Source organism: Mesoplodon mirus (genome assembly GCF_964341445.2).
Source record: "Mesoplodon mirus genome assembly, chromosome: 5".
Taxonomy (NCBI): Eukaryota; Metazoa; Chordata; class Mammalia; order Artiodactyla; family Ziphiidae; genus Mesoplodon; species Mesoplodon mirus.
The window spans coordinates 131,799,816-131,816,194 of record NC_138980.1 but is presented as its reverse complement, the minus strand read 5'-3'; the positions used below and the strand labels follow the sequence as shown (position 1 = coordinate 131,816,194).

Below are 16,379 nucleotides of genomic sequence, written 5' to 3'. Positions count from 1 at the left end.
TGGGAATCTGACAGAGCCCCAAAGGCAAAATTAAATCATTAAACCTGATAATTTTATCCACCTTGAATTTTGCCATAAAGAGGAGTAGAGGCTTAGTTGAAAAAAACCTATAGAAATGTATCGTTCTGCAAATTCTAACGGTTCTTGAATTATGGGACACTGCTGGGGTTGAATCTAAAGGTAAACCAAACCAAAAATATCTGGAATTGCAGCCCAAAGTCTTCCTATCTCAAATTTTGACAAGATCAAAAAGATATGGCTGTGGTTGGAGATGGGAAGTTGGGGGTTGAATTGGTCACAGAAGAATTCACTCTAATTGAAGCTGCAGCCAGTCCCAGCTCAAATTGGTTCTACTAGGAATCTGAATTATCAGTCACTCATCCTAACTGAGAGAAGAGCATAGACTCTCTGGGTAATAAGTAAAACTTAACAATATTACATTCAGTTCTCAACTGTTATTTTATAAAAAGCATCTAGAATACTGTGAAAAATTATGAAATATACAAAGAAAAAGGAAAATATGATTGTATAATTAAGAGAAAACAGTTAACAAAACCAGACTTATTAGATGACCCAGAGTTAGGAGTCAATGAGTTAGGAGACAATGATTTTAAAACAATTTACAGGATAACATATGAGGGGTTGAGTATTCAGGAGAGTATTGGGAACTTTGTACCAACACCAGATGTTTTCTAGAACTGAAAAAAGTAGTATCTTTAAAAAAAAAACTATTCAAATGGGCTTGATAGTAGTAAGAAATAGACTAAGAAATGGTGAATGTGTGAATAAATATGAAAGTCTATTTTCTGGTTTTTAAATTTATATAAATGACAGTTGAATAGTGTAAAACAAAAAAAAATTGTGGGATTTATAATATGTAGAAATAAAATTTATGACAATAGCATGAAATATGAGCGAGAGTAGACATAAATAAATTATACTCTTACATTTGTTACATCATATATAAAATTACATAGTATAATTAGAATAGTATAATATTATTTGATGGTGGACTATGATGAATTAAGAATACATACTGTACATTCCTAGAGCAACCACAAAATATATATGTATAGCTTAAAGTCCATAAAATGAGATAATATAGGAAAAAAATAACTATATTTGAAGGCAGGAAAAAAAGGAACAAAGAACAAATAAAAAATAAATAGTAATGTAATAAATTAAACCACACCAGTAATTATATTAAATATAAATGGTCTATGCCTACCATCAAAACATAGAAATTGTCAGATTGGATAAAATAGTAAGACCCAACTATATGCTTCATACAAATAGGCACTTTAAAGACAAATTTGGTTAAAAGTAATAGTTGGAAAAATATACATTAACACTTACCAAAAGAAAGTTCCTATGGCTATAGTGATATCAGGCAAACTATACTTCAAGACAAGGATTATTAGCAGAGAGAAAGGACATTTTATATGATAAAAGGATCCATTCCTCAAGAAGGTACAAGAACCCCAAATGTGTATTTATTGATACTTTATAAGAGATTCAAAATACATGAAATAAAAATTGACAGAAATAAAACATATTTACACTTATGGTTAGAGATTGAAGTACTTTTCAGTAATTAGTAGAAAAAGAATGCCATAAATTAGTAAGGGTACAGAAGATTTGAACACCACTCTCAATCAATTTAACCTGACATTTTTTGAACACTAAACCCAAGAGATGCAGAATGTGACATTTAAATATACATGAAACACCTCGGTAGATCTCATGTGGGGCTCTCAAAACTTCAACATATTGTGAAGACTTGAAATCATAATATTATTTTCTCTGATTACAGTGGAATTAAATTAGAAATCAGTAACAAAATGAGGTTTAGTAGAGCCCTGAATTCTTTTTTTTTTTGTGGGGGGGGGCTGTACCACATGGCTTGTGGGATCTTTAGTTCTTCAACCAGGGATTGAACCCGGGGCCCTTGGCAGTGAGAGCTCCAAGTCCTAACAGCTGGACTACCAGGGAATTCCCAATCCCTGAATGTTTTGAAATTAAGATGATTCTGAATAACTCACGGGTAAAATAATAAATCAAATGGGAAATTAGCATTTTAAACAAATTCAAAAAGACAACATATCAAATTTTATGAAGTGCATCTCAGAATTTATAGCTTTAAATCTTGAAGAATAAAGTATTAGAATCAATTACTTAATAAGCTTTACCCTAAGAGTCAGAAAAAGAGAGACAAATTCAAAATAAATAAAAGGCCAAAAAAATAGAGAAAAGTGAAATCAGGGAAATGGAAAATGTCCCATAAGTAAATGAACAAATTATGAAGTTTTCTCTTTGAAAAAATCAATACAGTTGGTAAACTTAAGCTTAAAACTACAGCAATTTATATAGCTCTTGAATTTGTGAATCAGCTTGTGGTCTTTTATCCTATAAAGAATTACAGCATCATGTCCTCAGGGCTGCATTCAAGGAAGGTAAAAGCAGAAGTTGTAAATCTTCTTGAGGCATAGGCACTGTTACTTGCCTAACTTCTGCCACATTGAGTTGTTACAAGCAAGTCACAGTTCAGCCCAAATTCAAAGAGTGGGGAAATAGACTCTGCATCTCTTGATCTCAGGTGGTATAAAACATCGTGGCCATGTTTCTTAATTTACGCTGGTTAAAACAGAAACAGTAAAGAGTCTGAGGTTTTACCCTACTTACAATCTAAAATGTTAACTTGCCAGAAAACACAAGACTTCTAGACCAGAAACAAAGGGTTTATTACTCCCTGAAAAAGCAGCAACCAGGGCCATATTTTGTGTCGGTTACCTGAGCCTAGATCTTCGGAGGGCTTCACAGTGAGGGTCAGATGGTACCTGCACAGCTAGTAGTGTTCATTACAGAAGGGGAACCCCAAATTAGGAAACTCTGATCTTTCGTAGGACCACTGATGACCTGTCTATCCTCTCCTCAGGAGAGTGAGAGATAGAAACCTTATTTTTACTCTGGAGTTTAAACAAATCGTCTCTGGAGAGAGGACATTGAACTGTCTCAGTGTTGCTAAGTGTTATTATCTGGAATGTATCCTTGTATAAACATCTTAAATTGGCTGTAAATGACATTGCTCAGTGGACCCAGACCATGCAGAAATGTGAAATGTTCATGGAGAATTGTTTTCTAATATAGTATATCCTCTTGTACAATAATTTGCAATCCTCCCATATACAAAATTTCGTCATTCTTTTCTCCAAAAGTCTTATCCCGCTAGAGTGTCATGTAAGGCTTGAGTCCAGTATCTTATCATCTAACTGAGTTCCAAGTACAGATGAGGCTCTGCTATGCCATTTTGTAATTAGAGAAATGCAAAACACAAATACAGCGAGCTACTTGTCTGCACCTACTACATAGGTTAATATTAAGACAGACTGAGAATATCGAGTGTTGGTGAGGATTTAATTGGAACTCTGGGAGTGTTAAGTGATAAAACCACTTTGTAAAATGACTTGTTTATTCCTTTTTTTCTTTAATAAAATTAAACATGCTTATAGACTTTGATCTAGCAATTTCACTCCCATATTTACCCACAAGAACTGAAGCCTGCATTCTCCTAATACTGTACACAAATGTCATAGCACTCTTATTTAGGATAGGTTGCCTTGGCCAGGGTGTTGACTGGAAAGTAGCACATGGGAACTTTCTGGGGTGATAGAAAGATTTTATATCTTGGTTGCTGTTAGTTCTATGGATGTATGCATTTGCCAAACTGTACTCTAAAGGTCTTTTTTATTATGTTAAGTTATTTGTAAAAATATAAAGTGGAAGTTTCTGCAAATGTGGGAACTCCGTATAACTTCAGTATGTATGTCAACTATTTTATTCCACATTAAGGTTTGTTTTTTGGCATATTTAGGCCAACCATGGTTTGATGTGAAAGTTTGATTAACAGTGCTGACATTGAAGAAGCTCTCAGCTTTCTACTGAATTAGAATTAGGCTAGCAGGGGTCAGACAGCAACATTGACCTTGTAAGTGTGAAATTTAGCTATTTCACCAGCCTCCTTTCCTCATTTCTTGCTGTATATGTTGTAGTCATAGCACATTTTATACGTTCAGTTATTTTTGTCCTTCAGAATCAAATGCTCCTATACAGTATTTTTTTTTTCATTACATAGCTTTTTTTACGTTTTTATTTTTGCTCTTTTGCATATAACTATTTTCCTCGTTTACTATTCATGTACTCAGCGGTAATGGGTTAATAATGTCCATAAAATGCCTCAGAATTAAGCACAGGTTGTACCAAATACAGATTAGCAAATACTGTGATAGCCATGATTAAACTAAAATGATCTTACACAACCACTAAATACCATCTAATGGCTATGGGCATGCCTGAGGAGCCTTTGTTGTACATTTCAACTTCTGAACTCATTTAAAAAGATGGTTCCAACATAAGATTTCTCTTAAATCTAGCCAAGTATAACTTGTGATCTCTTCAGATCCATAGGGAAGTGTAACATACTATATTTTAGAAAACCTTTAGAGTGATTTCACTTTTCACTTGGTACAGTAATCCCCCAAATGAGAGTTTATCAAAAAAGGATGGAAAGGGGAAAAGATGGTGGTTTGAGTATAGATGAAATAATATTGACTATGGATTGATTATTGTTGAAACTGTTAGAAAAAAGTATCACATCAGCATTTTGTGTATGATAAAGAATCTTGAGTTTTATATCTCATCTCCTAAATCAGAATCTCTAGGGAGAGGCTACGGTAATCTGTAGTAGTTTTAGAAATACCCTAAGTGAATTTCGTTTAGCTAGTAGTTGTACCATGGCACCCGAGGTTTCTTTTGTTTTGTTCTCCTCCTCATGAGCAGCTTTTTTTTTTTTGAAACTGGTGGGAAACTTTGTTAGGATGGTCTATGAATGGTTTTCCAAATCTCTTTATAAAAATATATCTCTTTCTCTTACTAGATTATTCGCATCTGCCTACAAATCCACTGCTGTGACTCTTGATTCACATTCTGCTCTCTCTACTGCTCTATTTTTCCAATGTCTTTTTTAGCTAAACTACCTGAGTTGCCTGTATTTGCTGTGTCAAATTATCCTCTTCCTATTTCTTGAATCCCTTCCAAACAGTGTTTTGTCTCTACCACTGCCCAGTAAGATAATCAATGACCTTTACATGATTACACAGTGACAATTAAAGTTCTTACTAACATAGTTGATAACTTCCTCCTTGAAACATTTTTTTCCACATCACACTTTGGGTGGGTGGTTGGGGGGTAGTTTCTCTTGACTCACTGACTGCTTCTCTTCAGTGTTCTATTTCTGGTTCTATTTCTTCTTTATGACCTTTTTTTTTGCGGCATGTGGGCCTCTCACCGTTGTGGCCTTTCCCGTTGCGGAGCACAGGCTCCGGACGCGCAGGCTCAGTGGCCATGGCTCACGTGCCTAGCCGCTCCACGGCATGTGGGATCTTCCCGGACTGGGGCACGAACCCGTGTCCCCTGCATCGGCAGGCGGATTCCCAACCACTGCACCACCAGGGAAGCCCTATGACCTATTTTTATAATATCTCAAGGCTCAATCATTGAATCTGTTTTCTTCCCTCCCTTCTTCTTTTCTTTCTCTTTTGAACCTGTACTCTTCTGTCCACATTCATGCCCTTGATTCTTTCATCTAATTTCATTACTTTAAATATCATCTCTAAACAGATAACTTACAAATTTATATCCTCAGTTTGGATTTCTCCCCACATCTCTGAATACCCATATCCAACTGCCTATGTAGGATCGCAGTAGGACAGCTTTCAGGTATTTCAAGCTAAAGTCTCTAAACACAAACTTCCTTCTCTCTTCTCTCTAACCTGCTCCTTCTGTAGCCTTATTCCATCTCAGTTCATTGGCAATGCCATTTTACCAGACTACTATGTATGTGGGAGTACCTTGAGTGACAGATTAAGTGGCCATCTTTGCTTGATATACGCAAAGGTATTTTTTGTGGCATGTACTATGGGTGGAATTTGTGGAGAAGGTTAAACAACTCAGCAGTCCTAAACAATTTAGCATAGAGACATATAGCCCAGTATATTTAAAGTGACCCTGTAAATTCTGAAACACATACTTATTAATATCTTGAAAAATAGATTATTTATGATGTATATACATTAATGCTGTTATTTTGGGTTTTGGGCTGTCTTATTTTGGAATGTGTTGGTTACAGGTACAGAAAACCTAGCAATGGTTTAAGCAAATAGGGGTTTAGTTTTCTTATAAACCAAGAAATCCAGATATTTCTGTAGTTCAGCTACTCAACTGTGCTATTAGAGACCCCCAGCTTGTTTTGTCTTTCTACTCTGTCAGCCTTTTTGGTAGGTTTTTAATCCTCATGCTTGTTGACTCATGGTCATAGGATAGTAGTAGACATGTTCACATCTGTCCCTGGATAAGGAAAGCAAATGTTTTTCCAGGACCAACCCCCATCCCACCCCCAAAGTAGACTTCTAAGTATATGTCGTTGATCTTAACTGTGTCATCCATTACCTGTTAACCCTTCTTGGAAAGCTCAAAAGTGGGTTTTTAGCTGGGTCTATTACCACCCTGAATAAGGAAAATTCTGGAAAGGGGGAAAAGACTGATAAGTAATTAACAGTGTCTGCTGCATAGAACCATCAAAAATTACTAAATTTAAATATAATTGGTGATTAGAGTTTATTTGCTTGGGAAAACTTTATTATTTTTCAGTAAGCGCAAAAAAATGGGGTTTTAATGGTAGATAGAGAGGTATTTATTATTTGATATAGATGAGGGCTCTCAATAGTTTACAAATGTATTATGAACAGTAAATCCAGTGACTGGTCGAGAAGGTAGCCATGTATTTAGAAGTTAGCAAATTTGTGTGTGTCAGATTATGGGGCTGAATTATTGAGAATTTTAATTTACATTTTGAGGTAAATAAGAAATTAGAAGAGATATTCCTTAAAGTCCTAAAGATCTATTTTTATTGTTAATTTTGTTTCTTTTTATGGTTTCCATAGAATGTTGGCTCAATTAAGAAACATCAGGGAGATAAATTCAACCCAGTGGTAAGTAGTTTTAATTTCTTTTGTTAGAAAATGTTTGAGTTATTATGCCTTTTTTTTTTTTTGGTTGGCTTCTCTTCCTCCATTTGATTAGAATGTTTTTGTGTCTGCCGTTTTAAGTCTGATTTCTAAGTGGCTCTTATATCACAACACTAAAATTCTAATGGTCCCATGTTGATCACTTCCTGTTCTGATCAGGCCAGTCTTTCTCCCTTTGGTTTATTACTTCTTTGTAGTATTGTGTAAAGGAGGATCTCTTTGGGTCTTGTTATTCATTCCCTTTCATATGGTACTTTCCTCTTCTGACCTCAATAATTAAGGTCCCCCTCCTTTCTTATCAGTCAGAAGTTTTTAGTCTAAATTGGGATCCATTTTGTATTGGTTCAGGCCCACTGAATTTATTCTGAGGTTTAAATTGCCCTTTCCACTGTCTCTGTCCACAGGAAGTTTTGTTTTGTTTTGTTTTTTTGGGGAAGTTTTCACTTGAGATGTAAACTCTTTGCAGTTTCCTAGAGCTAAGTGTCTAATCTTTTTCTGAATTCATGGTCTCTTCTGAGAAGTTCTGCAATATGATTAGTACTACAGAAAAGTCTTGGAAGTCTTTTTACCTTTCTTAACAATTATTCTGCCTTGTAAATTGCCTCCTACCTCAAGTGCCCTGCACAGATGATTTAAATAAATATAGTAAAATAAATACACTTTTTTTTTTTTTTTGGCCACACTGTGCGGCATGCGAGATCTTAGTTCCCTGACCAGGGATTGAACCCGTGCCCCCTGCATTGGGAGTGCAGAGTTTTAACCACTGGACCACCAGGGAAGTCCCTACACTCTTAAACCATGTACATTTGGTAATAACATTTCATGTCCATTATTCTCAGCTGGGAGTTATACTTCCAAATCCATTATGATTTCTGGAAAATTGATTTTTTAGGCCATATCTTGCAAGTTATTGCATACTATCATATTATATAAATATAAGCATACAGTAGTTATAATATGAACCAGAATAATAGTTTGAAATATTGTATTAGTGCTGTCTCCTAGAACTTCCTGCAGTGATAGAAATGTTCTGTATCTTCTGTTATTTAGTATGGTATCCATTAGCCACCTGTGGCTATTGAGCATTTAAAATATGGTCCGTGTGACTGAAACCAGATTTAAAATTTTGTCTGATTTAACTTGAATTTTCAGGTTAAAATGCCACTGTGTCTAGTGGCTACCAGATTGGACAGAGCAGATAGAGTTTTTTTCCCGTTTTTCTTAAGTGTCCCCCAACTCATTATCAGTTGAAGTCTTAGAATCTCTTGAAAAAGAAAGTGTATATTCATTTTTAGAATCTTTTTTATTATCTCATTAAACACACAAGTATAAGCTAAATTCCCCTTCAGTGATTAAATTCTTATTAGATCAATAAGACTGCTTATTCTTATCAGTAAAATACACCTTCATATAAACATAGATTAAACATATTCAGTAAACTTTATTGACAAAGTAATTTTTTGTTTTTCTTGAGGTATAATTGACATATAACATTGTATTAGTTTCAAGTAATACAATGTAGTGATTCAATATTTGAATATGTTGCAAAATGATCCTCACAATATGTCTAGTTAACATCCGTCACCATACATAGTAACAATTTTTTTTCTTGTGATGAGAGCTTTGGATCTACTCTCTTAGCAACTTTCAAATATACAGTACAGTATTATTAACTATAGTCACCTTGCTGTACATTACATCCCCATGAGACAAACATTTTAGATAGAAACATTTGATGTTTGACATCTTAGTGTAAGGGAGGGAAAATTTTTCCTTCGCCCTCTTAGGGTTCCTGGCTGGATGTGAAAGTTAAACTGACAAAGACAGATTAAAAGAAGAAAAATATATACATTTATTTAATGTAGGTTTTAAGTGACATAGGGAGCCTTTGTAAGGAAAGGAAGACCCAAAGAAACAGTTAAACCTGAGTATTTTTATGCCATGTTTGATGAAGTGGACAGTTGTGTAGAAATACGATAGATCAAAGAGTATGAAGTAAGTGTAGTAAACTGGGGGAGATTTAACAAGTCCTGTTCATTAGAATTCTTCTTCCTTCGTCTTCAGAGATACCTCCTGGTATAGGGAGGGCACCTTTCACAGGAGGATTTTATTACCTGTTTCAGGGGAGAAGGGCGTGGAAGCTCAGAGTGACCTTCCTGCTTCTGCCGTTTTATCAAACTCCTTTAGCTTAAAATATTCAGTATGCCATATTTTGGGGTGCCATATTTTGGGGTGGTTTGTCCTGAACCCCATCAGTAGCTTGTTTTTGTAAACCCTAAAGGAGAAGTATGTAGTAAAGACCTATTGATACTTGAATTATTTCATGAATCTGAGTTCAAGTATATCATTATATATTGAGAAGCAGTATAGTGCACTACAAGCACAGAATCAGTTTCTTTATGGAAAAATAAGGATAATAATAATACATACCTTAGAAAGATACACGATGAAATGAGAATAAGCATATAGTTTTTTATATTTTATTTTATTTTATTTTTTGTTGCAGCACGAGGGCTCTCTAGTTGTGGCATGCGGGCTCAGTAGTTGCAGCGCGCAGGCTTAGTTGCCCCATGGCATGTGGGATCTTAAGTTTCCCGACCAGGGATCAACCCATGTCCCCTGCATTGGAAGGCGGATTCTTAACCACTGGACCACCAGGAAAGTCCTGAAACATACAGTTTATATAAAGAGTTTAGCACAGTGCCTGGCACACATAGTAAGTAAGAATAGTCAGATTTTTTTTTTAATTGCAAGGGAAATACTTATCCTGTTGTCAAACTCTTTAAGAATATGATATAATTAGAAGAGTTAGAAGCAGTGCCTTGTAGAGCCATATTGGAGCGTGAGGCAAAATAAAAAAAATTAGTCATACTGATTCTGTCTTTATTTTTAAATTTACCATTTTGGTCATTAATGGATTATTTTTCAGTGATTTTGATTTTTTAAAAAGATACTGCTTTAAAATATTTAATTTGATTACTGAGTTTTTGTATGTGTGTGTGTGTGCCTGAGGCATTTGCTGCACTGGCTTCAACCTAGCCTTGGCTCTGTGTAGAAGTAATCTAATACTCTAATAGAGTCTTCTGCTTAGGGCAAGAATTTATTATTATTTTACAAAGAATTGATAACATTAATTAGCAATCATTTATTGATGTAAGCTTTTCTTTGCTAGTATAATGCTAGCCTCCTAATTGGAATTAACCTCTGTATGAACGTTGTGTTCTTAATAAAATTAGCCTTGAGAATTTTCACTAATTCAGAATTGAGCCTTTCCCCCCAATTAGATCAAAATAATGGCGTCTGCACTTTACTGGAGCAAGTTTCTTCTCTATTGTGTAAACTTATACACATATAAGACCTATAACCTTTAGAAAAATTAAAAGAACAATATTAATTGAAACAAAATATACTTGGCATAGATTGGAATTTCGATGTGGGAGAGTTACAGGAAAGTTAATGGCTGGTTAGGAGACCTGAAAATATCTTTGCACACCCACTTTCTACTCAGAACTGCATAGAGTCAAGTTCTTAATTGAGAAACAGCTCTTAGATATTAAAGAAATATCTTTGTTTATTAGGGTTTTTCTTGTTGAGGATGAGCAGACTAATGAACCATGTTTCTTTAAAAAAAATTTTTTTTAATTGGAGTATAATTTCTTTACAGTGTTGTGTTATTTTCTGCTGTACAGCGAAGTGAATTAGCTATATGTATACATATATCCCCTCCCTCTTGGACCTCCCTCCCACCACCACCCCCATCCCACCCATCTAAGGACATCACAGAACACTGAGCTGAGCTTCCTGTGCTTTATAGCGTGTTCCCACTAGCTGTCTGTTTTACTCACGGTAGTGTATATATGTCAATCCTAATCTCCCAATTCATCCCACCCTCCGCTTCCCACCCCCCGTGTCCACATGTCCATTCTCTACGTCTTTGTCTCATTCCTGCCCTGCTAATAGGTTCATCTGTACCATTTTCTAGATTCCACATATATGTGTTAATGTACGATATTTGTTTTTCTCTTTCTGGCTTACTGCACTCTGTAAGACACGCTCTAGGTCCATCCACATCTCTACAAATGACCTAATTTCATTCCTTTTTATGGCTGAGTATTATTCCATTGTATACATGTACCACATCTTCTTTATCCGTTCATCTGTCATTGGACATTTGGGTTGTTTCCATGTCCTGGCTATTGTAAATAGTGCTGCAGTGAACATTGGGGTACATGTGTCCTTTTGAATTATGTTTTTTTCAGGGTATATGCCTAGTAGTGGCATTGCTGGGTCATATGGTAATTCTACTTTTAGTTTTTTAAGGAACCTCTATAGTGTTCTCCACAGTGGGGTTCCCTTTTCTCCACACCCTCTCCAGCATTTGTTGTTTGTAGATTTTCTGATGATGGCCATTCTGACCAGTGTGAGGTGACACCTCATTGTAGTTTTTTTTTTTTTTTTTAAATTAATTAATTTTTGGCTGCATTGGGTCTTTGTTGCTGCACACAGGCTTTTTCTAGTTGTGGCATGCGGGGGCTACTCTTTGTTGTGGTGCACAGGCTTCTCATTGTGGTGGCTTCTTTTGTTGTGGAGCACAGACTCTAGGCCCATGGGCTTCAGTAGTTGTGATATGCGGGCTTCAGTAGTTGTGGCTCGCAGGCTGTAGAGTGCAGGCTCAGTAGTTATGGTGCACGGGCTTAGTTGCTCCACGGCATGTGGGATCTTCCCTCACCAGGGCTCGAACCCGTGTCCCCTGCATGGCAGGCATATTCTTAACTACTGCGCCACCAGGGAAGTCCCACCTCATTGTAGTTTTGATTTGCATTTCTCTAACAATTAGTGATGTTGAGCATCCTTCATGTGCCCCTAGGCCATCTGTATGTCCTCCTTGGAGAGATGTTTATTTAGGTCTTCTGCCCATTTTTTGATTAGTTTTTTTGATATTGAGCTCCATGAGCTGTTTGTATATTTTGGAGATTAATCCTTTGTCTGTTGCTTCGTTTGCAAATATTTTCTCCCATTCTGAGGGTTGTCTTTTCGTCTTTTTTATGGTTTCCTTTGTTCTGCAAAAGCTTTTAAGTTTCATTAGGTCCCATTTGTTTATTTTTGTTTTTACTTTCATTACTCTGGGAGGTGGGTCTATATGCTTATAGAAGCATGTAATTGGTTACTTAATGGATCGTTTTGTGAAGTACAGAAGTGCTTGAGTTTAATTTGAAGTTCACTATATATAAAATTTATAGTAAAGCAATGTTAAATGCATTCTATTTAGTGTGTGTTGGGGAGGAGATATTTATCTGTGATATGTAAACTGTGAGAATTGAATTGGAATAATTTGTTTTGAAAAATTGTTATAATACATGTTTTTACTAAATTTAGTTTTGTTTGTATATTGCAGTGTCTAAAAATGACTACAAAACGAAGTTTGTTTGTGCGGTTGGTACCATGTCGTTGTCTACGAGGAGAAGAGGAGACCGTCACTACTCTTGATTATTCTCATTGCAGTTTGGAACAGGTTCCCAAAGAGATTTTTACTTTTGAAAAAACTCTGGAGGAGCTCTACTTAGATGCTAATCAGATTGAAGAGCTTCCAAAGGTATGTTAATTCAGTCTTTCAAGAATTGCCTTTGGTTATTTTTATGCCTAGAAATATGATATTCCCAATGTTGCCATAATGCTGCATATATATATATATATATATATATATATATGCAGCATTATTTCCCCTTTTTTTGGTTTAATTTCACCTTAGGGTGTGCAACGTGACGCAAATTTTTTTAAATAGAATTTTTAACCTTTATCTCTTCAAGTTAATTGCTTAAATACTTGTGCAAATAATTTAAAATTTTGTATTTAATTCCAGTACCTTAGCCACTAAGGTAGACAATAAGACTGCACAATTTCTGCAGCCAATAGATTTAACTAGACAAAGAATTGAAATTAATGTTTTTCTAGTTTTCCTGAGACATTGATCTACATTATAATTATTGAGGATAAATTGTCCTTTCAGTTATCACATCAGAATTTTGCTTTTTAACAGCTCTGTAGAGGTAGTATTCTGTTTTCCCCATTTCAGTTTATTTGGAAAAGTTTTGGAGGACTTAACGTTTCTGAAATGTAGGAGCAACTAGCAGGAGAAAATAGGTTTGTTGCCATGAATCATCATCTCACATTAACAACTTCTTTGCTAAAATTTTTTAGTGGCGGCTACTTTTTTTCCCTTAAATTCTAACCCGTCTTCATCCTCTACTCAGTTTCTTATTGTTACGCGGAAAGCTACGATAGTTTTGTCAGAGAGCTTTACCACCCACACAGCAGTGGTTTTCAAGCTGTGGATGAAGACTCATTAGTGGCTTATAAAAATCAATTTAATATATGGGGCATTTCCAAATAATGAACTATTATTTGGACTGGCAGATTTAGAAAATAAAAAATACAGGATACCCAATTAAATTACACTTTTCAGATAAACAGTGAATAATTTTTTAGTATAGGTGTATCTCATGCAGTATATAGAACATACTTTAACTAAAAAATTATTGTTTATCTGAAATCCAAGTTTAATCAGGAATCTTTGTATTTTATCTGGCAACCTTAACTGTCATAGAGTAGAAAATAAAGAGGATTGCATGTATCTATTGTAACTTAAAGTATTTGTTTTAGATTTGTGTGTGTGTATATATACATACTGGATGGCAGCAGTGTTCTGAAAAAGGTTTTCTCTGGATGGCCAGTAGTAAAATCATTTTGAAAGCAGTGCTATCCAAGATTGTCTTACAAAGAAATCTGTATATAGATGTGGATAAAATATTAAAGGTTGTGGGTTGCATGTTCATGAATTTCTCCCCTAAGTTGTAATAGGGTGCTTTGTAATTGACTGTTCCCTTGTATATTGTTTTTCAGCAAGTAATTTATCTTCCTTAGCTAGTTCTCCTAGAGAAAATGGAAGACTAAAATTAGTCCCTTTTTCTAATCACCACCAGCAAGGGGTCTCAGTCTCGGGACTGTGTTGAAAAGAGAGACGCTTGCTATGATAGTGAAAATAACTGAATCACTTATCATGCCTAGCAATTTTCCATTTTTGGAAGAGTGCTCTTCTTAAATAGGACTTATTCAGCACCATCCTGTGCACAGTTTTGTTTTTTTCTAAAGACTCTTCTTTTTTGGAATAATTTTAGATTCACAGCAAAATTAAGAGGAAGGTATAGAGATATCCCCACACATGGATGGCCTCCACCCTTATCAGCATCCCCCACCAGAGTGGTACCAGAGTGGTTAAACCACCAGAGTAGTTAAAACTGATGAACCTATGTTGAAAAATCATAATCACCCAAAGTTCATAGTTTACATTATGATTTGCTCTTGTTGTTGTGCATTCTGTGGGTTTGGACAAATATATAACGATACGTATTCATCATTATGCTGTCAAACAGAGTCTTTTCAGTGCCCTAAAAATCCTCTATGCTCTGTACAGTTTTTTGGTATGGGGCTTAGAAGTAGCCCATTTACTTACTGCTTTTGGTTAAATATATTTTGGTCACATTTCATTATTGTGATTTTAGCATAACAGTATATTTGCTCCCTTATTTATTTTGTGCTCCCAAATCAGAATTCTATATTTTAAGTCATTTAAAATCAGTTGTACATATTTGAATTTAATTTATATAAACTTTCATTTTGGAATAAGGATGCTTGGATTACAAGATCCAAAGTTTACCGTATTTAACAGCCGCTTATTTTTTATGACCTTAGCGGAAAATACACCATATACTTATTTTCAATAAGTACATTTCACCCAGGGCAGAAGTGTGAGGATATAAATCATTCTGAGTAGTCCCATTGTGTTCAGATCCATAATAGCATAAAATAATAAGAGATCTTCCCTGTTATTTGTGTAGGTATAACTCATTCAGTTTTAATGACATTAATAATATTTGTTTGTGTAAAGGTTAATAAATGAAATATTTAAGGAAACTTACGGAATAATCAAAATCCTTCTCTACCTTGTTTCAACAGCAACTTTTTAACTGTCAGTCTCTACACAAACTGAGTTTGCCAGATAATGATTTAACAACATTACCAGCATCTATTGCAAATCTCATTAATCTCAGGGAACTGGATGTCAGCAAGAATGGTAAGATTTTTTTCCCCCTAACTTTTTGTACTTGGGAACATGTTATATTATTAAAATTTCTATTGTGTTTTAGCAAATAAAAAGAGAATTAAAAAGTCAGATTATAATGCACTATCATAATTAGCTTTCATATATATATAAATGATCTATGAGAACTTAAAGGCAGAGAGTAAGTATAAACAATTTTAAATGACTGTTTAATTAAAATGCTGTGGGTAAATGCATGTACATATTTATATATCCTTATATCTTTTTTAATAGATATTTACAGCCCTGTTTGTGATGGTGAGAAACTAGTAACAACTAACTGTAATGTCTGTTGTTGCTTACATAATTTAATGCATCCATAAGAGTGGAGTGTAATGTACCTCCATCAATACTGACATAAAATATTCACAGTGTAGTGGTAAAGGTTAAAAAAAAAAGTTGTGCAACATAAACGAATTGAACATCAACAAATATTTATTGAGAGACCACTCTGTGCCAAATACTTTATTAGGAGTTGGATTACAATTAATGATGAAAAGTAAAAGCACATGGTCACTGTTCTCCTGGGGCACACAGTCTTGGTTTTGTTTGTTTAGTTTGATAAACATTGAAGAAAGTATGGAAGATATATTCCAAAATGTTAAGTGCTTACCTTGGAGGGAGAGAGAAGTAGACACTTGAAAATTTTAGAATAAGCATATATTCCAATATATTGGAATAATATTGGAATAAGCATTTCCCAAGAGCAAGGAAATCCTTATACATAACCACAATATCATTATCACGCTCAAGAAATTTGACATCACATTTTCCCTGTTGCCTAACAATGCCCTTTTTAGCTATTTGCTTACCCTACCCCCACCTTCAAGTTAAAGATCACATATAGCATTCAGTTGTGTCTCTTTGATCTTTCAAAACCAGGAACAGTTTGCCCATGTTTTTGTGATATTGTCATTTTTGTAGAGTTCGGGTCAGTTGGTTTTTAATTTGTGTGAGTTTTCTTCTCATGATTTTATTTTAGGTTGAATAAATTTCCTCAGCTTGAAACTTCTCTTTAAGGACAGTTTGAAATTTGTTTCCATTCCTTGTACTTAATAGAGTGGCAAGTATTGCTTGATAAATTCCAGAGTAAATGAACTTGATCCATTACATTGTGCTCTGCATATGCTGACAGTTAA

General features: G+C 34.9%; 1 protein-coding gene across 8 annotated transcripts in view; it reads left to right on the top strand.

Moving 5' to 3' along the window:
* The window catches only part of ERBIN (erbb2 interacting protein), a 113,494-nt gene that overhangs the window by 27,829 nt on the left and 69,286 nt on the right, over window positions 1-16,379 (top strand). For all 8 annotated transcript variants that reach the window (XM_082621628.1, XM_082621625.1, XM_082621630.1 and 5 more), the window contains 3 exons: window positions 6,999-7,046; window positions 12,478-12,675; window positions 15,096-15,213. In XM_082621628.1, the coding sequence (XP_082477754.1) occupies window positions 12,487-12,675; window positions 15,096-15,213 (307 nt within the window). In that variant the 5' untranslated portion in view covers window positions 6,999-7,046; window positions 12,478-12,486. Of the gene's footprint in view, window positions 1-6,998; window positions 7,047-12,477; window positions 12,676-15,095; window positions 15,214-16,379 lie in introns of those variants that run through there.